The 19,221-nt window shown below is 39.6% G+C and overlaps 1 protein-coding gene across 3 annotated transcripts in view; it reads left to right on the top strand.

The window, feature by feature from the left end:
* The first annotated feature begins 9,097 nt into the window (after positions 1-9,097).
* Positions 9,098-19,221, top strand: part of LOC139754099 (BBSome complex member BBS7-like) — a 29,519-nt gene continuing 19,395 nt past the window's right edge. Inside the window, exons 1-6 of one of the 3 annotated variants that reach the window (XM_071671181.1) lie at positions 9,098-9,137; positions 10,564-10,675; positions 11,526-11,649; positions 12,561-12,675; positions 14,581-14,710; positions 17,826-17,861. In XM_071671181.1, coding sequence (XP_071527282.1) covers positions 10,574-10,675; positions 11,526-11,649; positions 12,561-12,675; positions 14,581-14,710; positions 17,826-17,861 — 507 coding nt within the window. In that variant the 5' untranslated portion in view covers positions 9,098-9,137; positions 10,564-10,573. The remainder of the gene's footprint in view (positions 9,138-10,563; positions 10,676-11,525; positions 11,650-12,560; positions 12,676-14,580; positions 14,711-17,825; positions 17,862-19,221) is intronic. The other 2 variants (XM_071671180.1, XM_071671182.1) reach the window with 2 other exon arrangements.

The raw sequence follows: 19,221 nt of genomic DNA, 5'->3' as shown, positions 1-19,221 counted from the left end.
TCGACAACATTACCTGGTACGCTCTTGGTCTGCTGATACTCAAGGGCTCGAATATCTTCGTATATTGTAATATCTTTACGGCATAAAAGGTCTAGTGAAACTCGTCTCTGTTTTCTAATCTTCTTGTGAGGTGTTAGGAGTTTGGAACACGGTGGTGTGAGGGGATTTGCTCCCATGTTCACACTTGATAGTCCATTTGTGTAAGATGTGATCCCCTAGGCGTTGAGATTGGTCTAAATGACTTACTCTTATTCACACTGTTACGTTACTGTGTTTAGAGAATAGCAGAGCTAGGCACCCATCACCCACATGGGTGTGTGGGACATTTCTCTTGACACAAAAGTAAGTCCCTCGTTAATATTAATCTTGGCTGTGACACCTGGACCTCGAGGTTAAAAAACGTGTGGACTTGCGCCTCGCCTCAATACATGTATACACCATCACTACACACACACACACACACACACCTCACTGACAATCCTCGTCACTTTTGGAGCTGTGGATCGATAACACTTCTTGTAATCTTGCAATATCTGCTCAAATTCGTTGGGGAATAGATCTTTCAGACACAACTAACTGTTCAGAGTTATTTGTCAGTCCATACCTTCTGTATAATTGCAAGAGAAATAGTAGCAATTTGGAAAAAAAAAAATCACTCTTCGAGTGACTACAAAGTAAAGGTAGTAAACCACAGTGGGTATTTTTGGTTTCACTGTGACATTAAATCTTGAGAACATCACGTTACGAAAATAGCACTTCGAAGGTGGGCCGTTTTGATAACTGTTTCTTTCCCTGCACTCGAAGCATTGGAACTCTCTAAGTCTTCGCTGTCTGGCCTTTCCTATGACCTGGTCGTTTATAGAAATCAGATTTTTCCATTTCCATCAAAATTTTTTAAATCATCTTTCGCTTTTCACACCTCTTCCTCTCATTAGTCCTCTTCACATCTAAATTAAGACCCGGCCTTGATGTGGATTTCTGTCAATGATTGGAGCCTCCAACATAAAACGAAAGAAAAAAGAATTTATGTAAAACCATGGGAATATTGGAAGTCAATAATGAATATACTTGGACCAAGCAAAAGATTTTGTCTTGGCGACAGATACAAGTTCCGCAGGTTAGACCTTCTGCCTTCTCGCAATAAAATGATAGAAATTATATTATGATTTATACTGAAACTCCTGTCGTAGTAAAACGAATATTCGCATATCTAAACATGTACTGTAGCCATCATCCCATCGTAAAGAGGGTCGACACACCAACCTGTGGCAGGCCAGGGGACCTCCACAGCGGATTAGATAAGCCAGGTGTCCACCACAGCAGATGAGGTGGGTCAGGAAGCCTCCACAGCAGATGAGGTAGGCCAGGGGGCCGCCACAGCAGATGAGGTACACTAGAGAACCGCCACAGCAGATGAGACAGGCGAGGGGACCGCCACACTAACCAGCGGTCGCTACAGCAATGTGCTCTATCGGTTTCTCTGACGTAAATCCTCCAGCCTATGATATACCACGTCATAAATCTTACATTTTCTCTTAAGTTTCCTTCCCAAGGTTTATCAAAGAGACTTTACTTATGTGACGGCTGTGATGGAAACACCTACTCCCTAGCATTGTGTTGGTAACATTACCTGTTGAGTGTTGACACGGATGAGAGGATAAAGACCAGCATGTAATCGTTCGCCTCCTCAAAATCACAAAAGTTCACCAGTGTTAACCATTATTACCGCCATATAATTTTCACAAGGTCCGCGACAGCGCCCAACCAGGAAACCCCAATTCCCTGTGGACTTCCCGTGGCGCGCGCACTTTAAATCGATGTCCAAAAGATGGACATAAGCACGTGCTGGGAGATGTTCAGGCCGCCTGGGGAGTCCTCACCCCACCGCAGCGTCCTTACACCTCTCCACCAGCCTCTACAGCCAACCTCAATCGCTAGATTTGCCGGAAACAAAGTCGAGGCAGCGGAGTAAAGTATGAAGTGGGGTAGGCTGGTTAGACAGGGATGTAAAGCACGAGGTGGGGATGGGCTGGTGAGACGATGTTGTAGAGTACGGGGTGGGTTGGGGCGGACCGATAAAGTGGGGTTGTAGAGCACGAGTTAGGTTGGTAAGGCTGAGGTGTATGGCACGGGAAGAGGTGGCGTGTAGGTGACGAGTCAGCTGGGGTGCGGGTGTCCGCCCTCGGCCGTTGGTGGTCAAGAAGATGCGATTTATTGGACGCGACGCACTTCCTATTTCTCCTTCAATTTATGTTTTTAACAGTTTTTTCTGTGTGGCAGGTATGCAGCAGCTACTTGATTTACTGGCCAGCGGTGGAGTGTCCCATGTGGTGGACACGGCGAGTTGAACACCACGAAACCTTAATGTTCTGTTATTAACTGTGCGTTTTTTATGTCCGCGTGTGACACAACTTGAATTTACCCCCAGTAATTTGCCCATCACTGTCCTCTTAACCAACATGCACGCCTCCATATTACCTCGGCAGATATCCCAACGCTGTACAATATGAAGTATACTCCGACAAAAACAATAATCAACTGGAAATATAAGTGCAGACGTTCGTTCCACCTGGCGAGTGAGAAGAGCACTTACTGTAACCTAACATTTGTGACTGTATCGAATCCCTACCAATAATTTTTGATTCTACACCAGATCTTCCATCCAGCAGAGCAGGAATGGTGAGGGGTCTCCCTCCTCCGCTGCATCCACACTACCTTCGGGGATAATTCTGTGAGAGTCCTTATGAGCCCCAAAACGAAAACAAATATCTGCCATAAAAAATTCTTTTGTGAATTTCAAATATTTTCATGCCTTCCTGCATTTTCTTTTCTTTATATTCACTTCAACAAAATATACAGCTCGATAAAGCAAATCTTTTATATAAAATAGTGAAGGTAAACTGATAATGCTTGAATAGCCTAGCATCCTAGCGTACATAATGAAAGTAGGAAGGTGGCTGGTCTCTCGCTTTTAGTTTATTCGTTTCGCCACGAGAAAAGGTCAATGTGGAAGTGGAAAGCTTTCTTCCACCAAGGTCCCAGCGTCTCCGAACCAGCTGGAACAAAACCGAATTGTGGTTGTAGGGCTCCATATCTTGTATCTTTTTGCTGTTCCCTGAAGACCGCAGCACCACCTTCGTTTTCTGAGTCTCTGTTAGATAAGTATAAGCCAAGATGGGAACATTTTGTCCCAGCCCCCGACCCTCTCTTCCAGGAATATTACACCATCAAGTCGCTTGTAAAGTCCAAAACTTTGTTTACCTTGCCACAGAAACAAAACATCTTTACAAGATGATCATCGTACGTGATTTTATCTGTAGTGACACAGACAAATGAAGTGAAAAGCCTAGTTAAACCACACGGCGGCGATAATAGCTTCAGTTATTGAGTGAGGATGTTTTGAAACGTTGGTGCACTTTGTACTGAATGTAATGAGTGGCAGAGCGTGATTTGGAACATCTTCCTCACTTCCTGCCCATCTCCACCTCACCATCTTCCTCACTTCTTACCCATCACCACCCCACCATCTTCCAAACGGCCTTTCCATTACCACCCCACCATCTTCCTCACGGTCTTTCCATCACCACCTCAGTCTTCCTCTCAGCCTGTTCATCACAACCTCTACATCTCTCTGGCTGCTCGCCCATCTCCATCTCACCATCTTCACTTCCCGTTCATCACCACCTCATCATCTTCCTCATTCTTCATCACACCATCTTCCCTAATGTAAACCCATCGTCATCCTTCACAGTTCCTCCACCACAGACGTTATCATTCGTCCCTAGCATCTCGTCACCACCTTCAACATCATCACAGTCACCATCTCTACCATCATTTCGGAGCGTTTACCCTACTTCCGTCACCACCACCACTACCACTACCTCCAACACCATTGCCTCTACACCCTACATAAAGCACTGCCACTACCTCCATCACCATTGCTTCCACCACCACCACATTTCCCCAGCCATAGCGTCGACAGTGTCCATCACCGGGGCAACTGCCAGCATCAATTACCAAGGAGGCATCATGTGAATCTCACGTTTCCTGGCGCTGTAACGGCCCCGGCCTGGCCCTCCGGACTGACCCCTCCACTGCCCGAAAATTACACAAAATTACGCGTAAAACCAACAGAGACGGTCGGCCCGTGTGTAACCAGAGATGAGGCGGCGTCCGACTGACTGGCCAACGTCGTGTCGGCCCCCGCCACACCGCCGCCACCTCACACACCACACTGGCACTGCAGCTTTTTCAGGAAGTTATGGAAACCGACCATATACATTTTGTAACTGTGGTTTAGGGCAGATTGCTCTTAATTCTCTGGTACTTCCAGAAGGGACAAGTTCAAGTTGGTTCGGCTGTTAGTTTCCAAGAGCCTCATTCCTTTTTGTGACGTTTTCATGGAATAGAACATTATTATTTCTTTTTAAGGAGGAATGCCTTTGAATCATTATTCTTTTTATTTTAAGCGATTGGTTTATTGATTTGTTCTGTCACGAAACTCGAATCTTGAGATGAAGCGACTAGCAGTTTTGAAATTTTTGAGTCAGCGTGTTGAAACTGGGAAAGAAATAATCTGACCTCTTAAGCACTACTAAACACCTTTAGATATGATGTTTTTAGTTGGCCAGAACGAAGGCAAAGCCAAAGCGCCACATGCTCAGGCATCGACCGTGGTACTCAAGAAGGGTTTAAGAATCTTCATTTAGTGATTCATGTGTTCCAGTAATGCCTAATGTCTTACCAGTCTTATATCCGAATCACCTAGAATTCCAGTGAATGAAATTTTCAGATCTCTGTCTGTCGTTTCTGGGAGTGAAACCGAGTCGTTATTTGATGTTTCAGCGTCATATTTCCGATCCTTTTTTTCGTGTGTGTGTGTGTGTGTGTGAATATGTACTTATCACCTTTATGAATCCAGAGAGTGACACAATAAATCTTTGCCACAGGATATCAAGGGAAGAGCTTTGGAATGTGTTCTGTATTTACCTCAAGACGCTATATTTCTTGCAACGAAGAAAAGCGGAAGATTGTCTTTAGTCGTCTTGATCCAATAGTAAACATTGAATATTGCGAATTTTGCCAGATTAAATGAAAATTGACTCAAGAATTATATCAAAAACGTTATTCTATGAGAGTTTATGTGGAATATTCTATAACAAAGGCTCAAAAGCTCGAGACAGAATCTTCCTGTTTTGGGGAGGAAAAAATTATGCATATGGCGAATAGGAGCAAGATTTACAGAAGAACAGAGATAGAGTGGAGCTGAATCCATGACCTCTGAAAGGGTTATAATACTTAGGAGTCCGACAGTTGTTCCCAGGTCAGCCACGTCAGGTGCAACATACAAAAGCCATGGGTGTAATAATATCTAGTAACTTAAAGCCAAGTAAGCAGAGCACAGAAGCTGCACAAAAGGCGAACAACATTCTTTGATTCCATATGTGTAGAGCTTTCGAGCTTAATTCAGAGGGAATCATCCTCACCCTTTATTGTTCATAGGTGCGTCCCCATCTTGAGTACTGTGATCAGTTTTGGACACCTTACTCAAAAGAAAGACATGACAGAATGGACAGAAGTACAGTGACGAGCTACCAAGATTATTCAAGAGCTGAGAAACAAATTTTGCTAGAGCCAATCAGACTAATTACATTTATATAGTTTAGAAACGAGAAGGTTAACAGGTGATCAAAATTATCAAAACATTCCATGATCTCGATCTAAGCAGCTAGTTTAGATTTAATTCGTCTTATCTTACTCATAGTAAATGGAGACAAACTCGTCGACAAACGTATTGCTTCTGAAAAGGCAAAATCTTTCCTGCAAATAGGATTTTTCATATATGGAGTGATTTACCAACGTCTGTTCTTGGTGCTACCTCGCTAACGCGGGACACGGCGCACATATGTGAAAGAAAAAGAATAAGATATAAACATGATCCTATTTCTAAAACCTTTAAGTGTATTACTCTCTCGTGGGCGACGTCAGGAATCAGGAATAAAGCTAATCTTATCCCTATTGTTTATCTGATGGTGTTTACAAGATGAAAAGACATATACAGTAAGTAATGAGAGGCTATTACACAGAAAACGGCTTATTTATATAATGGCCTTCCTATTATACAACCTGGATCTCGTGTAGAATCTTCAAGTGATACGGAAATTGTCCGTAAGTCCGTAACTGTTAATTGCTGCGTCTGCGATGGCGAAGGAGATTCTTGTCTGGTCCGTGGGGGTCTTGTTATGTGTGTAACATCAACCCATAACAGCAGAGCCAGCAGTGTTTTAGCTGACCACTTCCTCCCTGTAGAGGCGGCTATCCATCAGCCGAGGGCAGTAAGAGAGTGGACTGCCTGGCCCTGGTGTTTACCTACGCTGCCCACACTCGCTCGAGTTTTACGTTAGATAAATATATTGTCCTGGACAGCCTGCTGTCCGCGGGCCTCTCCGTCCCCCTGTCTTTTGAGAGACCGACGCGGCAGCTTTGATCTTCAGGGACGGCCGTCAACAGGCACTGTCCACTGTCAGCCTTCGTCAGCAGGGCCCTGACTAGTGTCAGGCTGGCCGTCAGTAGGCACTGTCCACTGTCAACTTGGCTGCCTATACATCTTTGTGGCGCCCGATGGCACCCAGGGAAAACCCCGTGGCGCCAGGCATGACCGTAGCGTCTGTGCACGTACCTATGTCACCCCCAGCATGGAGGAATGTTACCTCCACCCTCCCCCACCTTGTTGCAAGGGTGTTTGTTACTTAGGTGTGCACGAGTGTCGCCGCCGGTGTAGACTCGTAACTTGAGCCTGACGTCAGGTCTTCCTGGCTTGAAATGGCACCGTGGAGCGCCTTCTTTGGTTCATCAGCTGGTATTATGAGACACGGGGAGAGCCAGGCTTGTTGACAGTATATCCTAGCAGCGCTCGAGCCAACACCCTTCCCTCATTCCATACGTACTCCCTCTCGCCTCCTTGATATATCCGTCCTCCCAGACCAGCCTTATATATATATATAGGTTAAGCCTCCACTCCAAACGTACAAATTTGTATTGATAAATTTTGTACTTAGATGGGTGGGAGGGGCCGTCACTGGCGAGGGAGCCTTTCTTAAATACGATCCCCGACGGTTGGGGGAGCCCCGGGGCGTGGGAACCTTAGCTCCCCGCGAGGCTCGTCTCCCCAACCCCAGGGGTCAGCTTGACCACCTCCAACATCTCTTATCGCCAATATTAAGGAGGAACTTGTCCACTCCTGAAATATGTATTGAAAGTTTTGTAATGAGAGGAGCAATGTTCGACGACCATATCTGTAGGTCACAAATACACAAGGTTATATGAGAATGGATGTGTAAAAAAGAAAAAAAAAAAGATCCTTGAACTTATTACAAGGATGCTTGGAAACAGACTGCTACAGGCAACGAATATATCAAGGACATCTTGGGTCTGAGATATCAAGATGCTGAAGGTAGCCATCAGTCTGGTTAAGGAAGTAAATCATATGAGGTAGATATAAGTTTTTTAAGGTTCTTCGTTGTAGAAACTAATACAGATCTGATTCTCGAAAGATCTTGGAGTAAAGACTTCCTATCTTCAGTTAAATTTGTTGGTTAAAGTGTCATATGGTAGTAGAATTCGTATCTGAATTTGTTCCAAGATTGGACTGTCACGAATGTAAACATAAGACTGGGACTGACATTTTAAGCATAATGACAACAGTGATTCAAGTCGAATCCGGCTGAAATCTATCAGCTTTTCAGGCTTATGTATTCCTAGTATCACAGATGCAAAATCTTCCAGATGATGGCATTTAGTGAAATTAGTGTGAATGGATTCCATACAAGGTGTTGAGTTCTGTAGAAAGTGGTATGTCTGGTGTATCACATCCAACCCCATCCTTTCGAAGTGGGCAGGGCTTTGAGGAAAACTATGGGGGTAAAAATACTCAAACGAACAGGAGGGACGCCTATGGCATCCCAACGTCATTTACTAATGTCCTCGAAAAGTGACTGTACAGCGGACGGTTTACAAAATACATTTGCCTGACGCTTGTCTGGATTTTGCTGAACTTTATTTGGTTTGTATAGCGATATACACGAACCAAGTTAAGCTGTCAGTAAGGTATAGAAAAGCCTATTTTCCATTATTATTTATTTGAGTTTTTGAGATATATATATATATATATATATATATATATATATATATATATATATATATATATATATATATATATATATTATGGAATACAAGGCATATGAAGCCTTCAGAAAGGCAGGTTATCTCTGTTTTTATATACATTGGTATATGACATTACTTCATTATCACATGACCCCACGTTTTCCTTCTGCCTCGTAGCCTTGCCACTAACGATTTAGTTATTTTCGAGAGATCAATTTTGAGGGAGAGAAAGGAAAGTTTCAGTCTTAAATCACTCTTTACAGTGACAACCACAATTCAATGAGTGTAACACAGATCATAATTCTAGAAAACGCGTCTACGTATTGTAATATTGTATCTTAGTCACTTCCGATTTTGCAAAACATTTGTTTTGTGTGTATACAACCGCAATACTCAACCCAGCGTCTCAATGTACTACATGCGAGTAATGGAATCAAGAGGACATGAATATTTATCTTTATTAAGTCCCTAATGAAATCTTTTGCCAAAATATTCGTTTTCTGTTGTAAAGATTCATAGAAAATTTATATTTTGGGAGGACTTTGATAACCTGAAATTGGTATTTATTCCTTAAGGTTCCTAAAGAAGTTTTGAATTTAATATATGAGTAGTGACATTTCCATAAAGAAGAATTATTTCTCGTATGAAATCTTTTTAGAGACATTCCTCGTTCAGAAGGTCTTAGCGTCTCCCCTAGATTTCTTCAGCGATACTTCACAAAACTTTTAAACAGCCCGCTTCGAGGATGTGCCGACTTTTTAATGTTGTATGCAGTATCACACTGATCTCTACATTTTACTTGAATCGTGATAAAATAAAAAATTCCAAGTCGCTGAACTTTAAGAAATTCTTTATTTATATCGGCTTTGATGAATTTCTCGAACAGCTGATGACGAGAGGTTTCGGACAAGTTGTTTACATTCCTGGCCTCGAAATTTCAAGTTCAGGAAGGTGGCTGTCAGGTCCCAGGTCAGGTATTATCTGGTTAATATCTGCCCAGAATGTAAGAAATTAGGGTTGATGACTTCTCCATAATAAAGAGAGATTTTGTTGAGTACAAATACGTTGTTAATGTGCTGTGATTCATTGTGTAATTTGGTTGAACTGATTTAAGAGAATTATGAAGATATTGACCAAGAGTCGAGAAGTGTTTGAGAGTATATAGAGTATAGCTTAGGTTATGTCTTCACTTTGGGTTAGGTTTTAGGCTGTAATATAAAGTAGTTCCATAGGTCAGGGGACTTGAGAGGAATTTAGGCATTCGTTAGGTTCCTAATGTTAGGTCCTCAGGTTAGATTGGTTTCGTAATATAGGTCTAAACAGTTGGAATTCAAGGAATCATCAGTGTTTAAAATTGATTTAGTAAATCAAGACACCTTCCCTGTTTGTGCTCAAAGATAGAGAACCAAAGTGTGAATTTTCAGTTGACAGTGGAGCTGAGAAATGTTTCCAAAATGTGGATATTGATTCAGCTGAAATTAAATCAAATGGCTTCTAATAACTTTTTGTGGTGTTAATAAGACTGCACTTCATGGGGAATATTGAATTGTGTGCAAATATGGTTCAACAGAGTCTCTGAGCCTTATATATTGTTTATGGGGAAAATGCTTCTGTGTTTGATTCATATTTACTTTCCCCTAACGTTTGAACATTTTAGCTTCCACTAAATCCACAGCATTGACACCAGTTACATAGTTGTTACTTTCTTTGGGCCATGGGTTGTTATATTGGACTGATTGTAAGAAGGTATGTACAACCGCAATTCAGCAGGAAAGTTACTGATGGGCTCCTTTTAGGCTCAGTATAATATACACAGATCAGTTCTGGGGAAATCACTCTCTTTTACCTGCTCATCTTGGCTTCACCTAAAAGAATGACTTTCAGTTCTTGACATACAATTTTGATCCAGAAGAAATATTTACCTTGATTGGACTGACCTTATGCTCATCATTTATCCTCTCAAGGCACTGGACGCAGAACATGATGCAGTGCAAGGAGAGGAATCTGATTACAAAATTTGATGCAATGGGTGCTGGTAATTAACATCATGAGATGCATATAGCAATATCCAATGGTCCTATTCCTCATAACCTGCAGCAGGACATACGATCATTGATATGCTTCATGACAATTGTTGTTAATGCACCATGAATTTACAAAATATTAAGTTTTGAAAATGTACTCGACTCTTCCCTGAAAATTTATGTGTAGCTAAATTTCTTTCTTTATTATCATCACGTAACATATACACTGTGATGCTTTTGGAGGTCATTGGACTTGACATCATGGCCTCTGACCTGGCTGCCCACTCCAGTTGGCTGATATACAATAAGTGCCAAAAGTTTTTCAGGTAAATTATTGTATTCAGCATATTAGATATAGAACTTTTTATCTTCACAGAAGAGCTGTAATGGAATTAAATTTGACACGCGTGGATTATGTGCAAGTAGGACTGACCTCTCCAAAATGTTTGCGTGTTCTTCCTTCCAGTTCTCCAAAAAGTCAACAAAAGGTGAAGTAATTATTTTCTATATATTTTATCTTTATCATTTACTTTTTTAATGGTAAGTACTGGGGACCTCCATCCTTCTTAGATAGATGAAGCTCAAAAAACAGAAGTTCAGAGCAACCCTTCTTAATGATAAGCCTTCTCAATCATTGCTTGTGGGAGCCCAACAATAGCAAGACAGACACGTTAGAATGTATGAAACATTTCACACCGTCTTATCTAACTACTTGTATCCCCTCCATCCCCAGGAAGTAACACAGCTTGCCATCAAGGGTAGAAGGATTACTGGGTATTTAATTATTCTTTGAAAAAGTTAGTTATTGAGACTTCAAGGCATATACAACAAATGTATTGTAAACATAAGGAGACTTCTTTGTAACCAGCTACTTTCATAGACATAAGAAAGTTTTTGCCAAGTTGCCTCATGAAAGATATTTTTCCATGATTGTGTAATCAACATTATTAAGGAAGGGATGATATACATCCAGGGTCATACATGTGGCAGAGAAAGAATTTCTCTGTATGGATGTAATATGTTTTTAGGCTTTTTTATTTGTCCAGCAGTGATCTTGGAATTCCTTTGTTAAAACCAAAAATTTTCATGCTACTGTTAGTCACGATAGTCACTACTTGTATAGAGTATTTTTATTCATAAGTTAAGGACAATTGATGGAACTGTTTAGTTAAATCTATACTTTCATACGTCAGCTGCTTCTCAGAATATTTATGTTTTCACTGTCGCTTAGTTGATCTCACTCTTACAATAATTCTTAATTCTGAGCTGTTATAACTAGCATGTTAGGTTCTCCTCTTATTGACTAGTGGAATATTACATAGTCATGTTTTCTAGCAGGTGGTAGTGGGAGATCACGATGGTATGGTACAGCTCTTCACCATGAAACGGGGAGAAGTACAGTTTGGTTTTAGTACACATGCTGGGAAAAGCATAACCCGTTTAGAGCTGGGTGGAGCAATTGGTAAGTTTAGAATTGTTCTTGTTTTCAGTATGTTTTATATCCTAATCACTTATCTTTGCAGTACCAGAGAAACAATCCCTTTCCAAGAGTAAGAAAAAAATCTAGAGTATATATATGATAGACATAAATAGGCAAAAAAGTATACTTCCCATGTATTCCCTGCATGTTGTAGAAGGTGACTAAGAGGGGTGGAAGTTGAGGGCTAGAAACCCTCCCCCTTTTTTTATTTCATATTATAGAAGATAAAGGTTGAGAATTGTGTGTGGAACTCACTTATATTCACAAATAGGTTATCACAGACATAGATGCCTGGGAGGTTTCACAAGTATAAAACTTACTCTTACTCTGCACAAAAAGATAAATGCACAGTACACATAATGGTTATCTGACTGAAATTTTAATTTTTAGTATGATTTTTATTTGTCAGACTTTTCATGAAAACTTGCCCATTACTGAAATCTTTTGGATAATTTTATTTGTCATTATTCTTTGAATGCAGGACATGATATACCTAATTAAAGCAGACTTGAGATATGAATTGTGAAGGCGATGCTAATGGTTACAATAAATACTGAGGCAATATAAATAATGCTCTTCTAATTCATTTATCAACTTTGTTGGATATGGGTAACATTTGAATTTGTTCTTAGGTATATGTTAATGCTTGGAATTGATGAAAGAAAACAGAGGTTGCTCACTGATTAGGATTTCAAATGAATTCAGCTTTAAGCCGAAGTTTATCATGTTAATGCTTTTATGATGTGCCTTGAAGCTGTCATTGTTTAATATTGTCCCAGTTTAGCTAGATTAATTTCAGATATGAGGTTTCCAATTTTTTTTATTGTTGGGAAACTACTTTTAATGAATATTCACTCAGACTGACTTTTTAAGTAAATTCTTTTTTTTCACAGGGACAGTAAAGGACAAAATATTTGTTTCATCAGGCAATGAAGTAAGAGGTTATACAAAAAAAGGAAAGCAGTTCTTAGGGTTTGATACAAACCTTACTGAAGAAATCAAGTCCATGTAAGTTTGAAGATTTTCATATTTAGCTATACCGTATTTTAAATCCCGTAAGACTTAATGTTTTCAGGATTTTGAAAATGAATGCTAATCTTGTACTTACAGCAGTATATCTTATAAATAATCTTCAAACACACATCTCTTGTTTATTTTTGTTTACCTTTTCATTGAAAATCTAAGAGCACCCACATCCAATCTTTACTTTGTCAGTGCTGTCTCACCGCAGTGGCCTTAATCAGTTGCCCTTTTCTCATTACATATCTTCCATGAACATATTCCTTACTATGGTCATTTTCCTTATCATTCATTGATTGAGAGGATGAAGGCATGTACAGAGCATTAGACTGGGAAAGAGCAGTGTGGTTTCATAAGTGGTAGAGGATATGTGGATCAGCTGTTTGCTTTGAAGAATGTGTGTGTGAGAAATACTTAGAAAAACAGATGGATTTGTATGTAGCATTTATGGATCTGGAGAGGACATAGGGTTGATAGAGATGTTTTTTGGAAGGTCTTAAGAGTATATGGTGTGGGAGGTAAGTTGCTAGAAGCAGTGAAAAGTGTTTACCAAGGATGTAAAGCATGTTTATGGGTAGGATAAGGGGAGAGTGATTGGTTCCCATCGAATGTTGGTCTGCAGCAGGGATGTGTGAGGTCCCCACGGTTGTTTGATTTGTTTATGGATGGGGTGGTTAGGAAGATAAATGTAAGACTTGGAGAGAGGGGCGAGTATGCAGTCTGTTGGGGATGAGGGGGCCTGGGAAGTGAGTCAGTTGTTGTTCACTGATGATAAATCTCTGGTGGCTGATTCAAGTGTGGAACTGCAGAAGTTGGTGACTGAGTTTGGAAAAGTATGTGAAAGAAGAAAGTTGAGAGTAGATGTGAATAAGAGCAAGGTTATTGGGTTCAGTAGGGTTGAGGGACAAGTTATTTGGGATGTAAGTTTGAATGGAGAAAAATTGGAGGAGGTGAAGTATTTTAGATATCTGAGAGTGGACTTAGCACTGAATGGAACCATGGAAGCGGAAGTGAGTCATAGGGTGTTGGAGGGGGGGTGAAGGTTCTGGGAGCAATGAAGAATGTATGGAAGGAGAGAATGTTATCTTGGAGAGCAAAAATTAGTATGTTTGAAGGAATAGTAGTTCCAACAAAGTTATATGGTTGCAAGGCATGGGCTATAGATAGGGTTTACGAAGGAGGGTGGATGTGTTGGAAAAGAAATGTTTGAGGACATTGTGTAGTGTGAGGTGGTTTGATCGAGTAAGTAATGAAAAGGTAAGAGAGGTGTGTGGAAATAAAAAGAGTGTGGTTAAGAGAGCAGAAGAGGGTGTATTGAAATGGTTTGGACATATGAAGAGAATGAGTGAGGAAAGACTAACAAAGAGGATATGTGTCAGAGGTGGAGGGAACAAGAAGCTGGTGACCAAATTGGAGGTGGAAGGATGGAGTGAAAAAGATTTTGAAATGTTGGGTCCTGAACATACAGGAGGGTAAGAGGCATGTAAGGAGTAAGAGTGAATTGGAACGATGTTGTATACCGGGATTGATGTGCTGTCATTGGACTGAACCACAGCATGTGAAATGTCTGGGGTAAACTTTAGCCTAAACTACGCACCCAGTTTATCAACAAGCCTGAGGGTTTTTTTTTCCTTACCCTTCCCTTCCATGTTGGTTTACTATTAAAACTTATGGGGCAAACCAACCCTGGAGAAAAGGTTGAGTTTTGAAGATTGAAAAACTCTATTGTTGGAGCATCAAAGCAATCTGTAGGCTACTTTTACTGAATGGATGGTTAGGGAGGTGAGAGTTAACCTCCCAGGGATCTTGGAAATTCTCTCGAAGCTTATTGGACTTTGCCTTAGTGAGAAAGTCTTTCTTTAAAACTCACTTTGTTTGTTTTTTAATCAACAGGCACATTAGTGGCAGTGACTTGCTTGTATGTGGGGATTATGTTTACAACCATTACCATGACTGCCAAGACTCAAATTACTATTTAGCTGCTGACAAGATTAATGATATTATTTCACTACCAGCTGAAAAGGTGAGTGGAATTTCAAAAAAGAAAGTATTTTCATAGTATACCCTTTTTCTGTTTATGATGAGGTAAAAGAGTCTTTTGGCATTCCTCCTTACCATAAAGGATTTTGATCCCTGATATTCAGGATTGATAAATCTGGAATTGTTTGAATGTGAGTTTTATCTGGAGAGTAATGGTCATTTGTGCATGTGGATTGTATCTCAGTTTCATATATGTATGATCCCAGGATCCCTTTCACAGAAGGGCCTCCTGCAGCTTCAAGGCTCTGTTACCTCCAGTTGTAGGGAAATAATGAACTCATTAAAAGTGAGAAGTTACTTCATTAGAATGTACCCCTTTTCATCTAAAGATGGAGTTACAGCTTCACCAAAGGTGACTTTTCACTCACGGTGTAACCACAAGCAGGCAGGGTCCGGTAATAAATGTACCTCACAATGTGATACAAAATATACATTTCAATTTATGGAGCCATAACAGTAAACTTTGTTTAGTCTTACATTGGTCTCCCTTCAAACGAAAATTTTGTGTATATGAAAGTCCTGATTAATTGCCATCAATGGTACTTTTGAGAATATTTGCTCATATATAGTTTAAAGAAGCTGCATTGAATTATTTTAGTTGCTTTTCTATTTTCATTACAATTTAAATGTTACTTCAGTGTGTTATCACCATAAATGCTCTTATGTTGGGTAGTTCTTTACCCAAATGAACAGGTGATAGACAAACAAAAGTAAGAAACACAAACACAAATCCATTGAATTAGTGCTAGTCTTTTGTAAGTGAAATAGTTTTTTGAAAGAGAAAAAAGATAGTCTGAAAAGAGAATGTACATGATGGGCATGGTAGCCAAATACATTTACAATAAAATTAGTGGTGATTTTAATATGAAGAGAAAGGACTAAAATATCATATTCAAGTATCATTTAGAATCGCCCTTTATGTGTCAGATGTGATTGTTGGCTCTCATTGTCATATGGGCCCCACTTAACCTTGTCTGTTTACGCTGCATAACAGGGTTGAACCTGAGTGGAAGCACGTAGTATGTCTTTTCCATAACAACTGTTAGGATAACTAGAATTTTTTTTCTTTATGTTAGTTAGAGTTAGGGATTACACATGGCATCTCTTGTGGTTTATGCCTCTCTTGAGTAAAGTAACATTTGATTCCTTCAAGTTCAGGTGGGCAAATCCAGGATGATCACCCAAAGGGTGTATGGCACTAATGTGTGTTTAAAACTTGGAGTAGGAAAAGAGTAAGATTGCCAAACATAATTGGTGTGTGAATCGTGTTGAAAGCAGTCTTAAATGATATGTTTTTGTTGTGGAGTCTGACAAGGGATTGATTGGTAAGCATAAAGTCAGATTAAGATTGGGTTGAAACTTACTCTGATGCCCCATGTTTTGCTGGTATTGATGTGAAGAATATTTTAGCAAATACCATCGTCAAGAGATCCAAAAGAATCATGAAGGAAAGGAGAGGAAAGTATCAGTAGTAATTTTGTTTTATTTAGATTATTAATTGGGGGGCATGAAGAGTACCTTTCCCTGTACTTATCTGTCCCAAAAACCCCTTCTCTGGATCTCCCACACCACTCAGGAAGCCAGTCATGTCCACCAGGTGGTACCATAGGTCAAGGAGAGTGGTGGTGATGCATATATGTTTATGTTAGGTGACTGGAGGACAATTTAGTGTCTTCAGTATAGAGGTTGCATCTTGAGCATGAGGGGTCTTGAGATAGGTTGAATCATTCTTATATTGTTGTAAATTTAAGCGATGATTTCAAATGGTAGTGTGTCTTGTGAAGTAGAGTTTAAGCCTGAGTTGAGGGGATGGTTGTTAAGTGTCTTTTGAATCATTTTGGTGTGTATGTGTTTGTTGTTAGATCTGTTGTTGAAGTGCAAAGCAGGGGTAAGATTTTCGTCATTTACTTGAGGGTTGGTAGTTAGTTGCAGTGTGGTTTTGAGGGAAGGGTCTAGTACTTTGTGCGAGGAACTGAATGCTTAAAGAATAGGAATTTTTTTTTTTTTTTCTTAGATGGTTTATAAACAAGGTTGGATAATGAAAATTTTTTTTAAATTTTCATTGGTTCATGGGTTCGACATATTACAGAAAGCCTTAGATAAGACATATTGTTTATTCTTGGTAAAGTAGGTAATGATGAAAGTATTAGAAGAGACTTTAGAAAACATTATTGGAAGGAGCAATGATTTCCTTGCTTAGATTAGGTAGTGAGTTGGAAGTTTAGTGCAAACAGGTGAGATGGATGTTTTGGGGAGGGGAACATCATGTTAGCAGGTTTGGTTGAAGCACATTTCAGAATTGGGTTATGGCAATGGGTGATATTTTGGGACATGGGCTATTAATGTGGATGATTAGATGAAATATTGTTGGAAACTGTTAGAATTAAGAGCCTCCATTGGTAGCCATATGGCTTGAGCATTCTGAAAACTGATTTAAGGTAAAGTTATTAGATTTTAGATGTAGAAAGATTTGGTGCTAGAGTAATGAATTCCATTTTAAGGATGGGTAGTTTAATATCAATAAGATATTCATCATTGATTAGCATAGTGCAAACAGATGTTATGGATTTTTTGGGGTGTAAGAGAATATTGTGTTCACCTTGACCTGAGTAAGTGTTAAAATTGGATTATGATAAATGATAATGTGTGAGGGATATGAGGTTGTGGAAATAGGAGAATTGGCAAAATACTGCATGTAAGTGAAGTGATTGGTAGTGTATTCTGTAGATGAAAAATGGAAATGAAATAGGACATGAGGAGTTGTGTATACAAGAGAAAGAGAACAGGTAAGTAGGAAGGTATAATAAAGTTAGTCTGTTTTAAAGAGATTCTATAAGAACCACCTTGTTGTTCAGTGGGGAATATTACAGAATGGTACTTCAGGAATTTTTTTTGTTTTTTTTTTTGTTTAGGTGCCTGGATTTATGAAGAGGATTGATGTGGAAATATGAGTAGGAAATGAAAAGATATGTAGTAATAGATAATGTTTAAGGGACATACTGAACATTGTGTATTGAAAAGTCAGGAGATATCAGAATTTTCCCTATTTTCAAATGTAAATGCTATATATGCAATAATATCTCTCTTTACCTTCCCAGTGTGAATACTTAAAGGCAACACTCTTTGCAGAGCAGGTAAAATATTCAATGCTTCCCTAAGCACTGCTTTGACTATAAAACATTGTGCTGAAGTTAAATGTGTTTGCATTGCTTGATTGTTTAGATAAGATATTTTTGTGTATCATAGCTTTTACAACACATGGTTCTTTCTCCTAACTAGATTGTAAATTTCTGTCTTACTTTACAGTCTGAGTAACCAAAAATCACCTATGATGTTTGAGTAAAAACTTTTTCCATAGATTGCTCTGTTTTCACTCTCAAGGTAAGAAGTAGTGTAGGTTTTCACTTGTTATTTTGGTACTCTGTAATGTATATCAAGTAGCTTTGCTTGAGGAAGGGGCAGATTTACAGATATTGGCTTTTGTATTTGAATTGCATTTATAAAATTGTCTTTCCCCTTTCTCAAAGCTTGCCCAGCTATTTACAATTTGCATGTATTGATATAGATTAGCTGTAAAGTCATTATATGGGTTGAATTTATATGGAAAAGCATAATTGTATTACAAGATATCATTTCAAAAGATCTGTTCAGCATGCAGGGACATGATGATTTCTTTCTAGGGTCGTTTTTTTTCTGTAGATAGATGTCCTGGATCTTCTAGGATTAGAAACCCCATAAACCCTATCGCACTGGTGAGACATAGTCCTTTCATCATTTATAAACCACCTACAAGATAATTGATTGCATGGCTCAGCTTGGGTCTGCCCTATAACCAATCAACAACCCCTTCTCAGCAAAGGAATCATTTTCTCCAGGTCGCTGGTAAAGATGCACCACATTATGTATCAAAACACCAAGGTGATACCAAGTCATAGTGACTGGCTGACATTAGGGGTACAGTGCGATTACTCAGCGCTGTCATGAAAACAATCATCCTGTAGACCAACCATAACAACCCAGTCCCACTGTACCTCTCTTCTAACTATGCTACCCGGAACATCATTGAATCTTCTTAATCGCTAATACTGAGAACTTCGTCTCCAGGCAACTTTGAAGTACATCCTTTTATCACCCAAATCATTATGAAAGAATCATTAAGAAACGATAACATAAGAAAAATAATCGAACACACATCTTATTACCAAGGTCAGCCCCCTCTATGCACCCCCCCCTTAGCCACATGGTAACTCCCATACCCCCCACTTTCCCTTTAATGATGAGGCCACTGTGACGTCTAGAATGGCTCATATTGGTGAGGCATGTAGTTGTAGTATCCTATCATGATCCTCGTTCTAGTTGTTGATTTTTGGGTCTTGTTCTGTGATAATCGGTGCTTCATCAATGTGTAGGCATCTTTTGTTTTGTACACAGTTTAGTCTCCTTTTGTAAATATAACACTTGTCTCTTTATGAGGGTACTTTGATGATGCTTGGC

This window comes from Panulirus ornatus, chromosome 16, assembly GCF_036320965.1.
Source record: "Panulirus ornatus isolate Po-2019 chromosome 16, ASM3632096v1, whole genome shotgun sequence".
NCBI lineage: Eukaryota > Metazoa > Arthropoda > Malacostraca > Decapoda > Palinuridae > Panulirus > Panulirus ornatus.
This window is presented reverse-complemented; position numbering and strand designations above follow the sequence as displayed.